Source organism: Sarcophilus harrisii, chromosome 5 (assembly GCF_902635505.1).
Source record: "Sarcophilus harrisii chromosome 5, mSarHar1.11, whole genome shotgun sequence".
In the NCBI taxonomy this organism is placed as follows: Eukaryota; Metazoa; Chordata; class Mammalia; order Dasyuromorphia; family Dasyuridae; genus Sarcophilus; species Sarcophilus harrisii.
In genome coordinates, this window is record NC_045430.1 from 269131805 (window position 1) to 269146887 (window position 15083).

Here is a 15083-nt window from a genome sequence, read left to right on the forward strand (position 1 = left end):
TTTTGTTTTTTCTGTTTTTAAAAATAAAATAAACTAAATAAAACAGGTGGGGAAGGTTAGATTGTTTTTTAAAGTTCCTTGTTTTTTAAAAAAAGTGCTTTTATTTGAAAAAATATAGTTAAATTTTTTCCCTTTTGAGTTTTTGAGAATGCTTTTAATTAACTTTTTAATTAATTCTGCATTTTTATTTTTTTGGCAGTTCAACTTTCTAAATTGTTTTGCATCACTCTTCTACATTGCCTTTGTGATGAAAGACATGAAACTTTTGCGACAGGTGAGTGTGAAAAACAGTAGGATTTTTTAAAATGAGATTTTGGCCAAATAGCACTTCTAGAGAACCAGCCTTGCCTGTGGCCTGGGATTCAAGCTCTCCCTTGTGAAGATGGGGAGCCTCTCACTCCCAGTGCTCTGTGTGATCCTCTGGGAGCTATAGTGAAAGAGAGAGCGTCCATGCTGGGAGTTTTACAGACCTCTGAAACCAGAGATCTAGATGTTAAGGAAGGGGAAGGAGGCATTTTTGGTAGCCGGCCTTGGTTTCCTCTGTCAGTTGAAACTCAGAGCAGGGTCAGAGAAAGACTCTTGAAGGATCCTCAGGGTCCCTCAAGGAACCCTCCAAGGTGGAGCTCGTGGGCGGCTGTCTCTCTGTGCCTTCTGTCCTTCTCATCACTCATGGTCAGGGTCCGAGCTTGAGCTGAGACTAGGACCGGAGAACAGGAACACCTGTGAGTGAGCACAAGGAAGCCCACCTCTCTCCCCCCATACTGCATGTCGCTGCCAGCCTGGGTCCAGGGCTTGTCGAGGCCCATTTCTAACAAGACCAGAGCCCCATGGCCTGCCATGGTATTTAGTGGGCTGCCACAGCCGATTCACACCTGAAGGAAACAGAAAACTGAGGGGAGGCTTTTGCTTCCTGGAGTCTGCTTATTAAATTTAGGCCTTTTCTCAAATAACAGGTTGTATTTTTCCCTATTTGTTTGATGTTTTGAGGTTGATTTTTAGAGGAAAGTTTGTTAAAGCCCAAGCTTCCTGATAGGTAAATAGGGGATGAGGACTAACCAGAAAATGTAAACTTTTGTAGAGACAAATCATGACAACTTGGAAGGAAAAGTTATGTCTCATTTTGATGGTGGTCACCTTAAGAAGTGGAAGTTAAATTCTCTGAACTGTAGCTTATGAACTTCTGTTACTGGACTTCTTTTCTTCATTACTGATTGATAGCAGTTAGTCATTTTTAATTAACTTCTAGAAAAGGACATTTATTAGGTGATATTAGGATATTAGGAACAACGCCCTTCTCCCAAAAAAGAAAATCATGTTCTCCCATCAATACATATAACATTCAGGGGGAAATGAGTATTAGCATAAAGTGTATGTGATGAAGGCGAGTCTTTTTAAAACTAATATTTTATTTTTTCCAATTACATATAAAGATATTTTTCAGCATTTGTTTTTTTTTTTTCATAAGATTTTGCTTTCCAAATTTTTCTCCCTCCTTCCTTCCCCTCCCCAAGATAGCGAGCCATCAGATAAAGGTTATCCACTTAAGGGCAAGTCTTTTTCTGAGTTCTCAAGGTGTCCCCCTTGGCCTTGGCAGAGATTTTCTTCTAGGCTCTCTGCAGTCATGAGACAGCCTTTCTTTAGTGGGCCTATTGTGCCCTTAGTTCCTATGAAGTCACTGCCATTCAGGGCCTCCTACAAGTAGGGTGCCAGGGGAAGGGTCCTCTCTGTTCTTTGTAGCTGATTTTATTCCCAGCCCCTCTGTTAACGCAAGTGAAATACCTGTCGTTGATCCATTCAACAGAGAGGTTCTCACTTGATAAAGATATTGGGCTAAATAGGGTGGGGGAATTAATGGATTGATTGAATTGAGCTCTATCTTGATACTCATAAGAAAGAAAACAAGTTTCTCTCAATAGCGTGATGATTGAGCAAATACTCCCCAAGCTCCCTTGCAGTATTCACAAACTTCAGGTGGGGAGCCTAGTGAGAATGATCCCTGAGATCCATCCCAGCACCAAAGTGATAATCCCGTGATCCCCTTTTTACCACACTTAGTTTTATAGATTGCCAAAGTGGGAAACAATAAAGCATGTTCCATTCTATTACCCTCTTTCCCACTCACTGTTCCCCTCTCGAAGCCTCTTTGGGTCTGTCAGTTTTCATTTTTTCTAATGTAGGAGAGACCTCTAAGGGTTAAGCTATTTTCTTAGGAGAGTTTGGGAGTGGCTCCGGGGGATCCCCTTCCTTCCTTACATATGCAGAAGGTTTTGTCTCTGTGAGATAATCTCTGGGTCTTGCCCAAAGTGGGGACATCTTTGTGCCTCCCTGAGAACTCTCCTGAGCCAGGGCCATCAGGTGATCGATCGCTCCCCTTAGCCAAGGCATGGGTGATGATGTCATACCCTGCTCTGGACCTTGTCGCGTTGCATATTCCTGTAATAATTCCTGTAATAGAAGAACGAGTGAAGGATCCAAAATCCTGCCCCTGTGGTGAGCTGCCTCTGCCCTGGCACAGGGCTCACCCAGCGAGCCGGATCAGGGGACACTCGTGAGCTCCGAGCAGGCTCCCAGACCAAGCCCTATGCGCTGCCCACGGCAGTTGCTTGTCACATGCTCCCTCGTTACAAGCGTGCCGCCGTTTGTCCCTTGCTCAACTCTTGTGCTTTGTCTTTCTTCAGAGCCTGGCTACGCTGCTGATCACTTCTCAGATCCTGAACCAAATCGTAGAAACCCTTCTTCCTTACTGGCTCCAAAGGAAGTACGGCTTGCGGGTGAAGAAGAAAGTGCAGGCTTTAAAAGCAGATGTGGACGTGACTCTGTACGAACAAATCGTCCTGGAAAAAGAAAAGGGGACCTACTTGGTGAGTCTGAATGGGAGTCACCTGTTGGATAGACTGAACTTCCTACATTGTAATGGGCAGTAGCGCTGAAATGACCATTTCTCAGGGGTCCCCTGAAAGCACTCCCTCTACACCTAGAAGTCACTGACTCAGTGGGCAGAGCTCAGGCCTGGAGTCAGGAGAACTCCTCTTCCTGAGTTCAAATCCAGCCACAGACACTTCCTAGCCATGTGATCCTGGGCCAGTCACCTCACCCTGTTTACCTCAGTTTCCTCATCTGTAAAATGAACTGGAGAAGGAAATGTCAAACCTCTCCATAATCTTTGCCTAGAAGAATCAGACATTACTGAACAACAATAAAAGCAGATACTGAAATTCCAGAAATGTTGCAGATCTTGATGGAGTCGGGCCTGTTACCTCTAAAGGGTGGAGCCAGGCCAGTGGACCTTGAAAAAGCAGCAGCAAATGAAAGAAGGACAGGCGAAGAGCAGGAAAGGAGATCTGGGAGCTTTCTTGACAGCTCACATGCAACCTTCAGAAAACAAACTTCCACTTAATGGATTAGAAATACTATATTTGAATTGGGATGTAGTTGAAAAGCTTACCTTAGCGCTGACACCTCCTGTCATTAGGCTGGCTCGTGATCAAAAATTGTCCTTCCATTCTTTCTTCATTTTTATGTGTGATGAAATCACCAACACAATTATCAGTCTATATAGAGTTGACTTGTGATAAGGCTGGCTTGATGGTTAGCGTAACTGCCAGTCAGCCAATAAACATTTATGAAGCACCTTCTGTGTGCTAAGAATGCAGATACTGTCATGGCTAAAACATTTCTGCTTTGAGTTCATAAGCTAGCTTACTTCTGTGTGCTTAAGCAGAGTTTCAGAAAGTCAAAAAATAACCCTTAACCTGGGTTGGAGTTTTTGATAAGCTTTTCACATTCCTTGGGACAGGTTTCAGCCAGCTCAGTGACTTTGAACTAGAAGAAAAGACCCTTGCTTCTCCTTTAAGTAATAATAAAAAGGAATAAAAATTTCTCACAATAATATGAAAAAAGGTATTCCCTGTCATGAAAGGACCTGGAAGGAGCTCTTTGCCACACTCCCTGCAGGCCAGAAGGCACTGAGTAGGTGTGAGTTCTTTCCAGGTAAAGAAGAGGTGTTTCTAGGCAGGATGGCGAAGTCCAGAGGAGGGCAGCCGGGGAGGAAAGGAAGTTAGCTCTGCCATACTTAGGGAAAAAGGATAATGAGCTGCTCCTCTACACAAAACTCATTTAGCCCCAACCTCCCGATGACCAGATCTAATGACCTTTTCTCAGTGATTTTTTTTTTTTTTTTTTTGCATGGGTCCTTATGTTGGTGACATCTCTCCATTTCCCTAAAAATAATTTCCCAAGGTTGACTTGACTTTGCGTGCTAAGAGCTTGCCCAGGCCACTGTGATTTCTAGGAATGGACATTCTGCTTAAATTTTAAAATGGGCCCAACTCTTTCTGTACATATAATAAAGAGTAGCCTAAGAGCTTTAATAACTTTGAGGACTTTTGAGGAGGGGGAGGGAGAGAGGGAAGGAGTGAGAAGGGAGGGGAGGGAAGGGGAGAGACAGACACAGAAATGGAGACGGATTCAGAAAGAAGAGAGACAGAAAGAAAGAGAGACACAGAAGAGAGAGACGGAGAGACAAAGAGGAGAGACAGAGACAGAGAGATGAGAGAAAGATGGAGACAGAGAGACTGTGTGTGGAGAGGTATATGTACCTACCCTCCCCTTTGGCTACCCTTGCACATGTATGTACACTGAACAGGTGGAAGTGTATATTTGTGCCCATTTGTGAATAAAGATCTTTTGCGGTCCACAACATTTTCTTGAAAGCCAGCCATCATGCATCCTCTTGGACAGTGCCCACGGAGGGATACACAGCACTGACCAGGTCTCTTGGGAGATGGCAGCCCGGGCTAGAGCCCATAGAATCCCACAGCCTGGGCGCCTTCTTCCCGGTATGAGGCGCTGTCCTAGGTGCTGGGCAGTCGCTGTCCTGGGGAGCTGACTTTGCCTTTCTGTACAGAGTGACCTGAAGCAGCCCCATGCAGAAATTCTCGGGGGTCTCCCCGGGTTGTGTCTGCCCTTTCTGGCCTGGAGGCTGGCTCCTCCAAAGTGGAGACTATGCCATCTATTTATCCTTCTTTGGGGTTCATTGTGTGGAAGCTTTTTTAAAAGACTAAAGGGTAATTATTAACTGAACTTTAAAAAGACATCTTCTGTTTTAATAGTTTTTTCCAATCTCCCCCCATCCTCTGCCCCCAATGAACCTTCCTAATTAACCCAGCTTTGTAGCTCTTTCAGTGATTCTTCTCTTTTCAAACCTTCATTCTTAAGAGAGCATCTTCCCCCTGAACCATTTTAAATAGTTTTGAACAGCACTTAACACGGCGCCTTTCACATAAATGAGATAGAATGTGTCAAACCAAAGATTTTCAACCCGGTTACAAAAGGGTTTCTTTAATTTCCCTTTATTCTTCTTCTCTCTCCCCAGCATCTCCCCACCCCGACTCTTCTCTTTTTCCATCTTTTGCCTCCTTTTGTTTCTGGCTTCCTGAACTTACAGAAAGGATGTCATTGTGAGTAGGAGGTAGGGCACATGGGAACAGAATTGAATGAATTAATTTTTTGAGTGAATTAATTAAATTGTGGGGAAATCCGAGAAAATAGCAGTAATCCTGAATTATTTACTTCCTCTTTGAAATGAATGTCTTAAAAAAAATCTTTTCATTTTTGGTTCTGGAGGTAACAGTTTTTTGAGGCTTAAATTTGCATTTGTTTCTCAATTCAAACAAATTGTTGTAGGTAGAAGAACTGGGAGATTGTATCATAGCCTATCAGTGGAGACATATGCCATGAATATTATGAATTTTTTGTTTTTTGGGAGCTGTCTGTGACAGTGAAATGTGCTGATTTCTTTCTGGTGACTTTCTTTTTCAGGGCACCTTTGATGATTACTTGGAGCTGTTCTTACAGTTTGGATACGTGAGTCTTTTCTCATGTGTCTATCCATTAGCAGCTGCCTTTGCCGTTCTGAACAACTTTTCTGAAATTAATTCAGATGCCTTAAAAATGTGCAAGGTCTTCAAGCGGCCCTTTGCAGAGCCTTCAGCAAGTATCGGTGTCTGGCAGGTAATCTGGCTTTCTGCTTTTGAACTTTCTGATTTTGTTTAAAGAGCAAAGATCAAGGGGATTTGGATTGTAGCCTTGGGGTTACTTCTCAGCTTGTCGAATGGTCCTCATTAAATCTCTTCCCTTCTCTGGGACTCAGTTTTCCCATCTGTCGAATGAGGGGATTGAGATAATTGACTTCTTAGGTTCCTTCTGGTCCTGTGTTCACAGCTGGTTTGTCTGTAGTCTGCTTATGATTCTGTCCAAGGCTCTTCTTAATGATAGGAATATTGTCTGTGAGGCCATACTTCTCGGCAGCTTTTCCCACACCAGCCCCCTCAGGTGGTGGCTGTGGGTCCCTCCCAAGATGAGGAAATGGAAGCGAGCAGAGATGGGGGTGAGCCCAGAACCACTGAGCTGCTAGATGGATGAAATTGCAGTGACAGCAAGGAAGCGCTCAGGCTGGACCCATGAAGGAATATTTTTGGGGGATCTGTCTTTTAAAGCTTTTCTGTCACGTGGCAGACTGGAACCAGGTCTTGAGAGTCCAGATCCAAGGCACACTTTCTCAGGAGTGCAGAGGGGGGCCACCAGCATCACCCCACTGTGCCATTCCAGAGAGGGGCCCCCAAAGGGTGTGGGTGCAGGCCCACCTTTATGTCTCTGGGTCTCTTGTTCTCTTCCTCTCCCTCCTCCCCAATACAGGGCATCATCTACAGTTGCTGTTTTCTGCTCTGTTGGCTGCTCTGGTCTTTTTTCTTTTGAGAGGCAGTTAGGTTAAGTGACTTGCCCAGAGTCTCACAGCTAGGAAGCGTTAAGTGTCTGAGGCTGAATTTAACCTCAGATCCTCTTGAGTCCAGGTGCCCATCCTCTGGGCCATCGAGCTGTCCCACTTCTTCTTTAATGCGGCAGACACTTCTGACTTAGGAATTCCACAAAAGAGTCAGATTTCATCAAGTTTAGGAAATGTTCAGAGCTGGCCCCTGGGAGAAGACACAGAGTGATGATCACATCACCTTTTATTCAGTGCTCATAAAGATGGAGTTCTGGTGCTCAGCAGGGCTCCCCAGCAGCCTCTAGAGCACTTGCTGGGCCCGAGACTCCGATCAGTGCTCCCAGCACCATTGTCCTAGGTCTCACACTGTGGGATGGAGAAGGAACTAAAGTAGACACAGTGACTTGGGAAGGAGCTCCTGATACGGGGCAAAAGGAAGGAGAGAGGGCAGGAGGGCAGACTTCTGCTCCTGGCCCACCCAGCAGCTGTGGACCTTTGTACTGTGGGGGCAAAGCCAACTTATGTAATGAGACTCCCACACCTAAAGCAGTGAGGGCAAGGACTCATGGGCCCCTCATCTCCCTCCTCTCTCACCCATGAGGCCCTGGAGCCCTGCTCCCCGGTTCTTCTCCATCCCTCCCATGATGCCAAGGGCTCTTCCCCTTGGATCCTTTGCAATTTCATCTTTCAATGATGAAACTGTGGGAGGTGCTCTCTCTACCTCGAGATCTTTCCTTCACCCATTTTACATTTCTTCTCTGGACTCTGCAAAAAATTAAATTGTATTTGAAATCTCATCTACCTCCAGTTGAATATAAAATTGCCTATCTTGTATCAAATGAGAAAACATGTAAAATACTGTTCCTGTGGGCCGTCCCAGCTCTGGAGTCTCAGCTTTTCCCCTGATTCATTGGGTGAACTTGGACAAAGTTCCTCAGCTGTCTCTTTTTCCATTTCCCTATCTATGGGAAGCCAGATCTTCATATAGATCATAAAACAGCACATCCCGGTAGATTAAAAAGACAGATGCAGTGGAACAATTCAAGTGTTTTCTGTTAATCTGGACACCAAACATTTGCAAAATTGTTTAAAACACCACTCTTCTCCTTATGTTTTGTGTTTCAGAAAATATAGTTATTTTTCATAAAATTCCCTGCCTGTTAATATGTGATGGCTTTATTATTATCAATTTAAAATAAACATGAATATTTAAATATTTTTCAGTTTTAGTTTCTAATACATTAAATAGCAATAGATATAAACCACGTTAACAAAATGTTTTACAGTTTTTAATAAATTTAAAAAAATTTTTAAGAGTGTAAGAGGTCTAAAAAGCTTGATAATTGCTAATATAGGAAAACAGAATTGAAAACAATTTAATCTTTGGAACTCAGGAAAAGATTTGCTGTAGTTTCTGTATTCACCCTTTGGTCCCAATGTCACAGCAAGCAAAGATGGAGGAGGGGGCAGAACAAACTGAGACATTTGTCCATGTTTTTTTTTCCTTTCTAGTTGGCTTTTGAGACCATGAGTGTCATCTCAGTGGTTACCAACTGTGCCCTGATTGGAATGTCTCCACAATTAAATGCAGTTTTTCCACATTCAAAAACGGACCTCATCTTGATCGTGGTGGCAGTGGAGGTAAGCGAAAACTCACTGTGTTAGTGATGTTGATTATTTAGAACAAGGTGGTGGTGATGATGTTGATGATGATGATGATGAGGGAATCTACCTGCCTGCAAAAGTGCAGGGACACAGTTAAAGGACTGAGGAAAGTAGGTCTCTGGTCCTTTCATAGTAACTTAAAAAATAATCACTAAGTTAAAGAGAGAAACAAAAATGGGCCTTGTTACTAGAGAAGGATCAAGGTTCAATGAAATAGAGATTCTTTGTATGTGTGAAAATGTGTGTATTTGTAAGTCTCTGTGTATATAAACATATGGGCATGTGTGAGTCTATGCTAAGGGAAGATCATTTCTAATTTCAGAATAAAACATACCTAATGATATGATTTGATAAATTTATTTTCTCTCCAGCAAACAAGTATTGAATAAATGCTTTTTTAATCACTTATTTTTCAGTTCTCACTTGTTACAGGACTTTATTTCCATGTTTTATTTTTGTCCAACACATTTCTTTTTCCCTTGGGTCATAATCCTTCCATCAACCAGCCCTAGGCCTTGGTGACTTTTTAGCCTGCCATTAATGTTCTAGTTTCATTTTGAAAAGAGTTTCTTGTCGGATTTGATTTTTTCCCTCCATGTTTCTTGCTTTAAACATTGACGTCTGTATTACCGCACAGATCCCAGCATTCTTTGCCTGCTCTTTGGTGCCTGATAGTCATTATGGGTTTCCTACATGTATGTATTTCCCTGATCATTCTGACCTGTCATCAGGGAGATCTGTATTAAAGGGACCATTCAGTTCAAGCAGACCTTGGCTTGACTGGCCAATAAAGTCCCAACCTGTACTTCAGAGCGAAGTAGCTGATGGGGTGGCAGTGACCAGGTTTGGAAAGAAGGGCTCTCATGCTTTAACAGGTGGAATAAGGTTTCCTGGCAGAACTGACAGCTGACAGGGGGACAGGTGGGCCTTGTATGACAAAGGACCAGAGCAAGGAGTGCTAACTCTGCTCATTGTGGAGGCCCTGGTCCTTCCATTTACACCAGACGGCCTTGGGTTCTGACACCTATCGCTTACTCTCCAGATCGTACAAGGTAACTGTGGACCTCCATAAACTCTGCCTCTATGAGCTAATTCTCCAGGGTCCGTGTATTCCTTCGTTCAGATGGGCTGCTCCCAGGGACATGGTCTTTTGCTGGAGTCCATTCACCCCATTAGAAGAGTAGAGGGATGAACTTCATAAGAAACATTCGGTGGGCTTTCAAGACCCTACTTGGCTTATTATTCCCTTCTGGTTTGTTTCTCACAAGATTGTGGAGGGGCAGGAGAAAAGAATGGTGAACTGGGGACAAGGAGTAGTCAAGAGTAGACAAGAGAGTCAAGAGTCAAGTGTGTAACTTTAAATCTCTAGGACTTAGTGTAATTTCTTTACTACAGATGGGGAAATGAGGCTCTTAAAAGCTCCTAAGGCAGGCTTCCAAGAGCATCTCTTTGCTCTCAGTGGTGTGTACTGCCCTGAGGAGGCCATGAGAACCTTTAGCCCACAAAAGTTGTGCAAGGGACAAATCTCCAGGTTTCAGAAGGGAGGAGATGGACATTTCTGTGTCAGTTCAAGGTTCCTAAAACACTTTATGCCTTATCTTATTTAGGAGAAGCTCTAGAGGGTGATGGCCTATGAGAAGGGCAGGTTTTTCAGGGGCAAGCAGACTAGGGTGATTAATCGCTAGAAAGGAAGAAATTGAATGTGAGAGGGAGGAATGATGGGCATGACAAACTCTCAGAGGACACAAGGTGAGAGGGAGTAGAGGGCAAAGATGGAGGGTTAGCCTGCAAGGAAGGGGTCATCAGTGCATCAGAGAGAGCCAGGATGGAGACGAAGTGGGGTTCCAAGGCAAAGATGAGAGAAGAGGCCAGGTACTTCTGAAACAGACCCAGTGTCCTCTGCAGAGAGACTGGGGGTTAGGAGGCCTCTTGGGGATTCAGGGAGGGAGCAGGAGCCAGGAGAAGGGGGAGAGAGACTTGAGGATTTCCATCCATGCCCAGGCCATGCTTGGGGAACTGACTGGGTCCTCCTGGGACTGAGCCCTCTCTGTTTTCTGTGGGCTGTTTTTACTAGATTAGTTCTGATGGCAAAACTTGTACTTAGGGAAGCGAGAGCCTCCCCTCCCACCTCTTCAGAAGTTAGTGACCTGGCTCAAATCTTCCTTCTGAATATCCTTTTGGTCAAGATAAGATGCTCAAGATAAAATATCTTAAAGTCAAATATCAAATTGAATGAAAGGAGACTGCTGAAGTAGCCACAACAAAGGATCTTTTAGTCCTGGTCTGGGAATAGCAATCCAGTCCCTCACAGGAGTGTCCCTGAGGGGTGGAAGGGGCAGAGGGGTTAGCTCCATTTCCAGGAAAGTCTCTCCAATGGCACAGCCTCGGGAAGCTATTACACAAGGTGTTTTATGTAATAACCTGCTTGACTTAGCCTGGTAACTCTGGTGGTAATAATGGGCCCCTTTGCCCTCAGGAATTAGAACTTCTGAGAACCTGTAGGAACCCAAGAATGTTTCTACGCCAGCTCCTCAAGGCTGGATGGGTGTGATTTGCCAGGCTCCCCGGGCCGGAGAACCTGGCTCTGAAACCAGCTGCTGGTTAGCGTCCCTTGAGCTTCTTGGCCTCTGATTCCCCGTCTGTACAGCGAGAGGTAAATCACTATCTGGGCTCCTAAGTTCTTTTGGGCTCTAGCCTTAGGATCTTCTTCCAATAACCCCCCGAAAAAAACACAAAACAATACGCCCCCCACCTTCCTCCCCAAGACCCTTAAGGTGATGAGACACAGTGAAGCCTAAGGCAATGGAGGAGGGAGGTTGGGAGAGAGCCCCCCTCTAAGGCAGAAAAGGTCCCTCCTCAGAGCCCTGCACTGGGGTATCACCTCCTGGGTCTGGGCTGGACCCCCCCCCCAGGAGTCTCGTTTTAGAAAAATGTGTCGGGGGGGGGGGGGGGGGGTAGACAAAGTGGGGCTTCAAAAGCTAGAGAAATTGCTCCATTGTGATAAGGCAATTAATTGAATTTGAATTTGAATTTGAATTCAGAGGAGCCTGCGGTGTTCTGAGAAGGGGAAAAGTGCTGTTGTGCCCTTAGAGTGGGCCAGGGTGCTCCTTATACTTCAGCCCTAGAACTGGAGAGAGAGACTCAGTTTGCTTCTCCATAAAATGGAGTTAACTGTCCCTGTGGCACCCAGCTCAGGGAGTCATGCTGCGCCTCAGCTGCCAGGAGATCCCTCCAGCGCATCTCTATTTGTCTGTAATGTGTGTATGTATATATATGTTTGAGTGTGTATACATATATATGTACACTCACACATGTGTACATGTAGACGAGAGATTGGCAAACCTTAGTGCCATACATGTGTGTGGACGTACATACATACATTATATGTACATATATGTGCATTATATATATCAGTGGTGTAAAATTCTCTTTGACAATATTCTACACGGATAATTCCCGGCACAAGTATTTTATTTTATCTTTTCATTGAAATTAACCCTGATATGCACCCACTTGACTCTCACCTAGAACTGCAGAAAGCCATGGTTTTTAATTGTTCTGTGGTACTGCTGTTTCAAACCCCGTTGCCATGGAAGCAAGTGATGGATGGATCAATAGAAATGGGCCAAGTTCTTTCAAATAATCTATTTCAGTGCTGAGAAAAGAATTACTAAAGACATACTTTCTTCACTAGATCTTTCTTTCCAGGCGAGTGGGTGCTTCTTACTGCGCTATAGATTCAGCCTCATCATCTCTTAGATAATAAAAGAAAACGTGTTTCTCTGCCCACCGACCTTCTATAGTATCTAACGTAATCCTGGGTTAATGATGCTGTGGTGACATGGAAAGAAAAAAAAAAAAGAGAGAGGCACAAACTCACCAAGAAAAGTCAGAAATGTTCTATTTCTCTAAAATATTGAGTCATTTGGCATTTACTCCATCTTGCCATGTATGTGTAGAAATGTGTCTGCCCTGAGGTTTGCCTCTGGCACTTGGCGTGGGTGCCCGTCAGGAGCTCTTTGCCCCCAGCCTCCGTCTCTGCGCCACATTTTAGGGTTTGACCTGGCCAGGTCCCCCCAGGGAGCATAGGGTGCCCAGACGCATTGTGGTCACCTCAAGCTGCTACTCGATGTCATGCAGAGATCTGAGCGCCCAGTCTGCCCCCCCATAGCTCCTTGTCACATGATCATTATGCCAGGCTCTGAGACTGGTCATCACCACAAGATTTCCACACCAGAGCCCCCCTCTCTGATGTCCTCACCCAAGATGTGGCAGAGTGGGAAGAGATCGATTCCCTGAGTACTGACTCTCCAGTTCAACAGACATCTAGTGTGTGCCTGCTGTATACAGGGCACCATGCTAGTCACTGGGGCCAGAGACAAAACCCTACTGGGGCTTGTCTTCTTGTAGGGCAGGCTGGACTTCTCAGCTTCTCAGGGTCATGGTCCCCTTGGCATTCTGCCAGAAGCCGAGACTGATTCTCCCTGCCCCTTTGGGGGTCTCATCTTTGGCTGTGTCTGCTATTGGGGCAGAGCACTCTATCCCACCTCTTGTCTAACAGTCTCAGATTCAGTCTGTCCATATTTCATGTACACATTGGGATATATGCTCCTTGCAAAGGTTCTGTCCTGCTTTTGTCTTTGTATCCCAGAGCCTGGTACTGGTACCTGGTAGTGCCTTCTGGGTCAAGAATCCTGAGACTGAGATGCTCTTGGAGCATATAGAATCATTGTATAAAGTTGGTGCTTACTACATGCTTGTCCAATCTAATTGGTTCAGATATTCTCTTTTAAAAATGTACCTTATTTAAACTATCCTCCAAGGGCTATAAAACTTTGCTCTTTGACTCAACAATTCCACTGCCGGGTCTGTATCACAAAGACATCCAAAAAAGGAAAGAGGACCTATTTGTAGAAAACTCTCTATGGCAGCTCTTTTTGTGGGGGCTAAGGATCGGACACAAGCCATAACACATGATTGTGGTGGAATATTATTTTGCTATGAGAGACGATAGGCAGGATGACTTCAGAAAAACCTGTGAAGACTTACATAAACTGATGCATAACAAAGTGAGCAGAACCAGGAGAAAGTTGTACACAGTAACAGCAATCTTTTTCTCTGAAGAAGTGACTTGGCTCTTTTCAGTAATACGGTGATACGAGACAATCCCGAAGGGCTAATGATGAAGTGTACATCCACCTCCACAGAAAGAACTGATATTGTTTGAGTACAGACTGAAGCTTACTATTTTTTACTTTCATTTTTTTCTTTTATTTAAGTCTTCTTGTACAAAATGACTAATATGGAAAAGTTAGACACAATTGCACATATATAACCTATATTTGCTTACCGTCTAAAGGAGTAGGGAGAAGAAGGATAGAATTTGGAACTCAAAACTTTAAATAAAAATTATTAAAAGGAAAAAACAGAGCAGTTGGATATTAAAACTCTAAAAGGAAATAATTAAAAAGGTTAAAAAAGCAAGACCTTTTTGACCAGGCTAAGGCATTAGAATGATTTCATCTGTGGAAAAAGCGGATGACTTAGTAAGAATTCTGATGGTGACTGAAGATGTCCCCCCAGGTGCTTTCTTTCTGCTAGCTTCTACAGAGTGTGTTTGGGGTGGGGGGCTGTTCAAGTGACAAGGAACCCCCACTGGCCCTACTCTTTCCTCTTCCCTATAACTGGTGGACGGGGAAAGCCAGAAGCCCTCCAAGCACGATGTCTGGAGGAGGACCAGTGCCTGGGAGGGGGGAAATAGGCCGTGGATAGGGGGGCTTGGATTGGGTCAGACTGCTAAGGGGGATCCTCCAGGACTCGCCAGCTGACAGGCTGTGGCTGGATGAAGGCAGGACTTCCTGCTCATCATTTCCCCCCTTCCTCCAGCACTGACACCTCAGTGTTTACTCTTTAGATGGGGCTCCTCTCTATGAGGAATGCACCTACATCCATCCACATGCTTTTCATTGTTGCTTGAAAATAGGTTTGCTCCCCCTTGAATATGTGGAATTAGAGCTCTGGTACTTTTCCTTCCATCATCTTTCTGGTGAGAAAGTTCAATAACGAATGAAATGCATTTAAAGTTCTCTTCTCTGCTTGATATGCATGCATGACTCCTATTAGTGTAAGGTGAAATTTAATAAAAGTGTCAGGAAAAGAATAAGACTGATTGTGGGTATTCTTGCCTTAAATTGCATCTGTAGGCTGTAAGTATTAATCTTAGTTTGATTTGGGTGGGAAACAATTACATAAAGAGTGATCAGATGTTCTCTTTTTAAACATTTGTTCCCCCTTCTGAACAGTTTGTTCTCTGTCCCAGGAAGTCTTTTTTAGACGACAGATTGTGGCCTTTTTTAAGGTGTAGTTCAGAATCCTAAAGGAATCACCCCATGATCAGTGGTGACCATCCAGTAGGGGTCCTGTGCTTTCCCAGGTTGGTGGCTCGCCAGATTGAGGATTTACTTGTGTCCTTTGGGACAAGTCATCTGACTTCTCTGGGGCTCGGGAATGAGGGAGTTGGATTCAGTGATGACTTTGGGCCCTTTCAGCTCCAAAGCTATGACCCTGGGTCCTGAGGAAAACCACAGTTGGAAGGCAAGGTTTGGGTCAGGTTTTTCTAGAATCAACATAATTCCTTTCTTTGGATCACCTC

At 44.4% G+C, this 15083-nt stretch overlaps 1 protein-coding gene across 3 annotated transcripts in view; it reads left to right on the plus strand.

The window, feature by feature from the left end:
- Window positions 1-15083, plus strand: part of ANO10 (anoctamin 10) — a 153786-nt gene that overhangs the window by 25810 nt on the left and 112893 nt on the right. For all 3 annotated transcript variants that reach the window (XM_031940459.1, XM_031940460.1, XM_031940461.1), the window contains exons 8-11: window positions 200-274; window positions 2679-2861; window positions 5821-6012; window positions 8279-8407. In XM_031940459.1, coding sequence (XP_031796319.1) covers window positions 200-274; window positions 2679-2861; window positions 5821-6012; window positions 8279-8407 — 579 coding nt within the window. The remainder of the gene's footprint in view (window positions 1-199; window positions 275-2678; window positions 2862-5820; window positions 6013-8278; window positions 8408-15083) is intronic.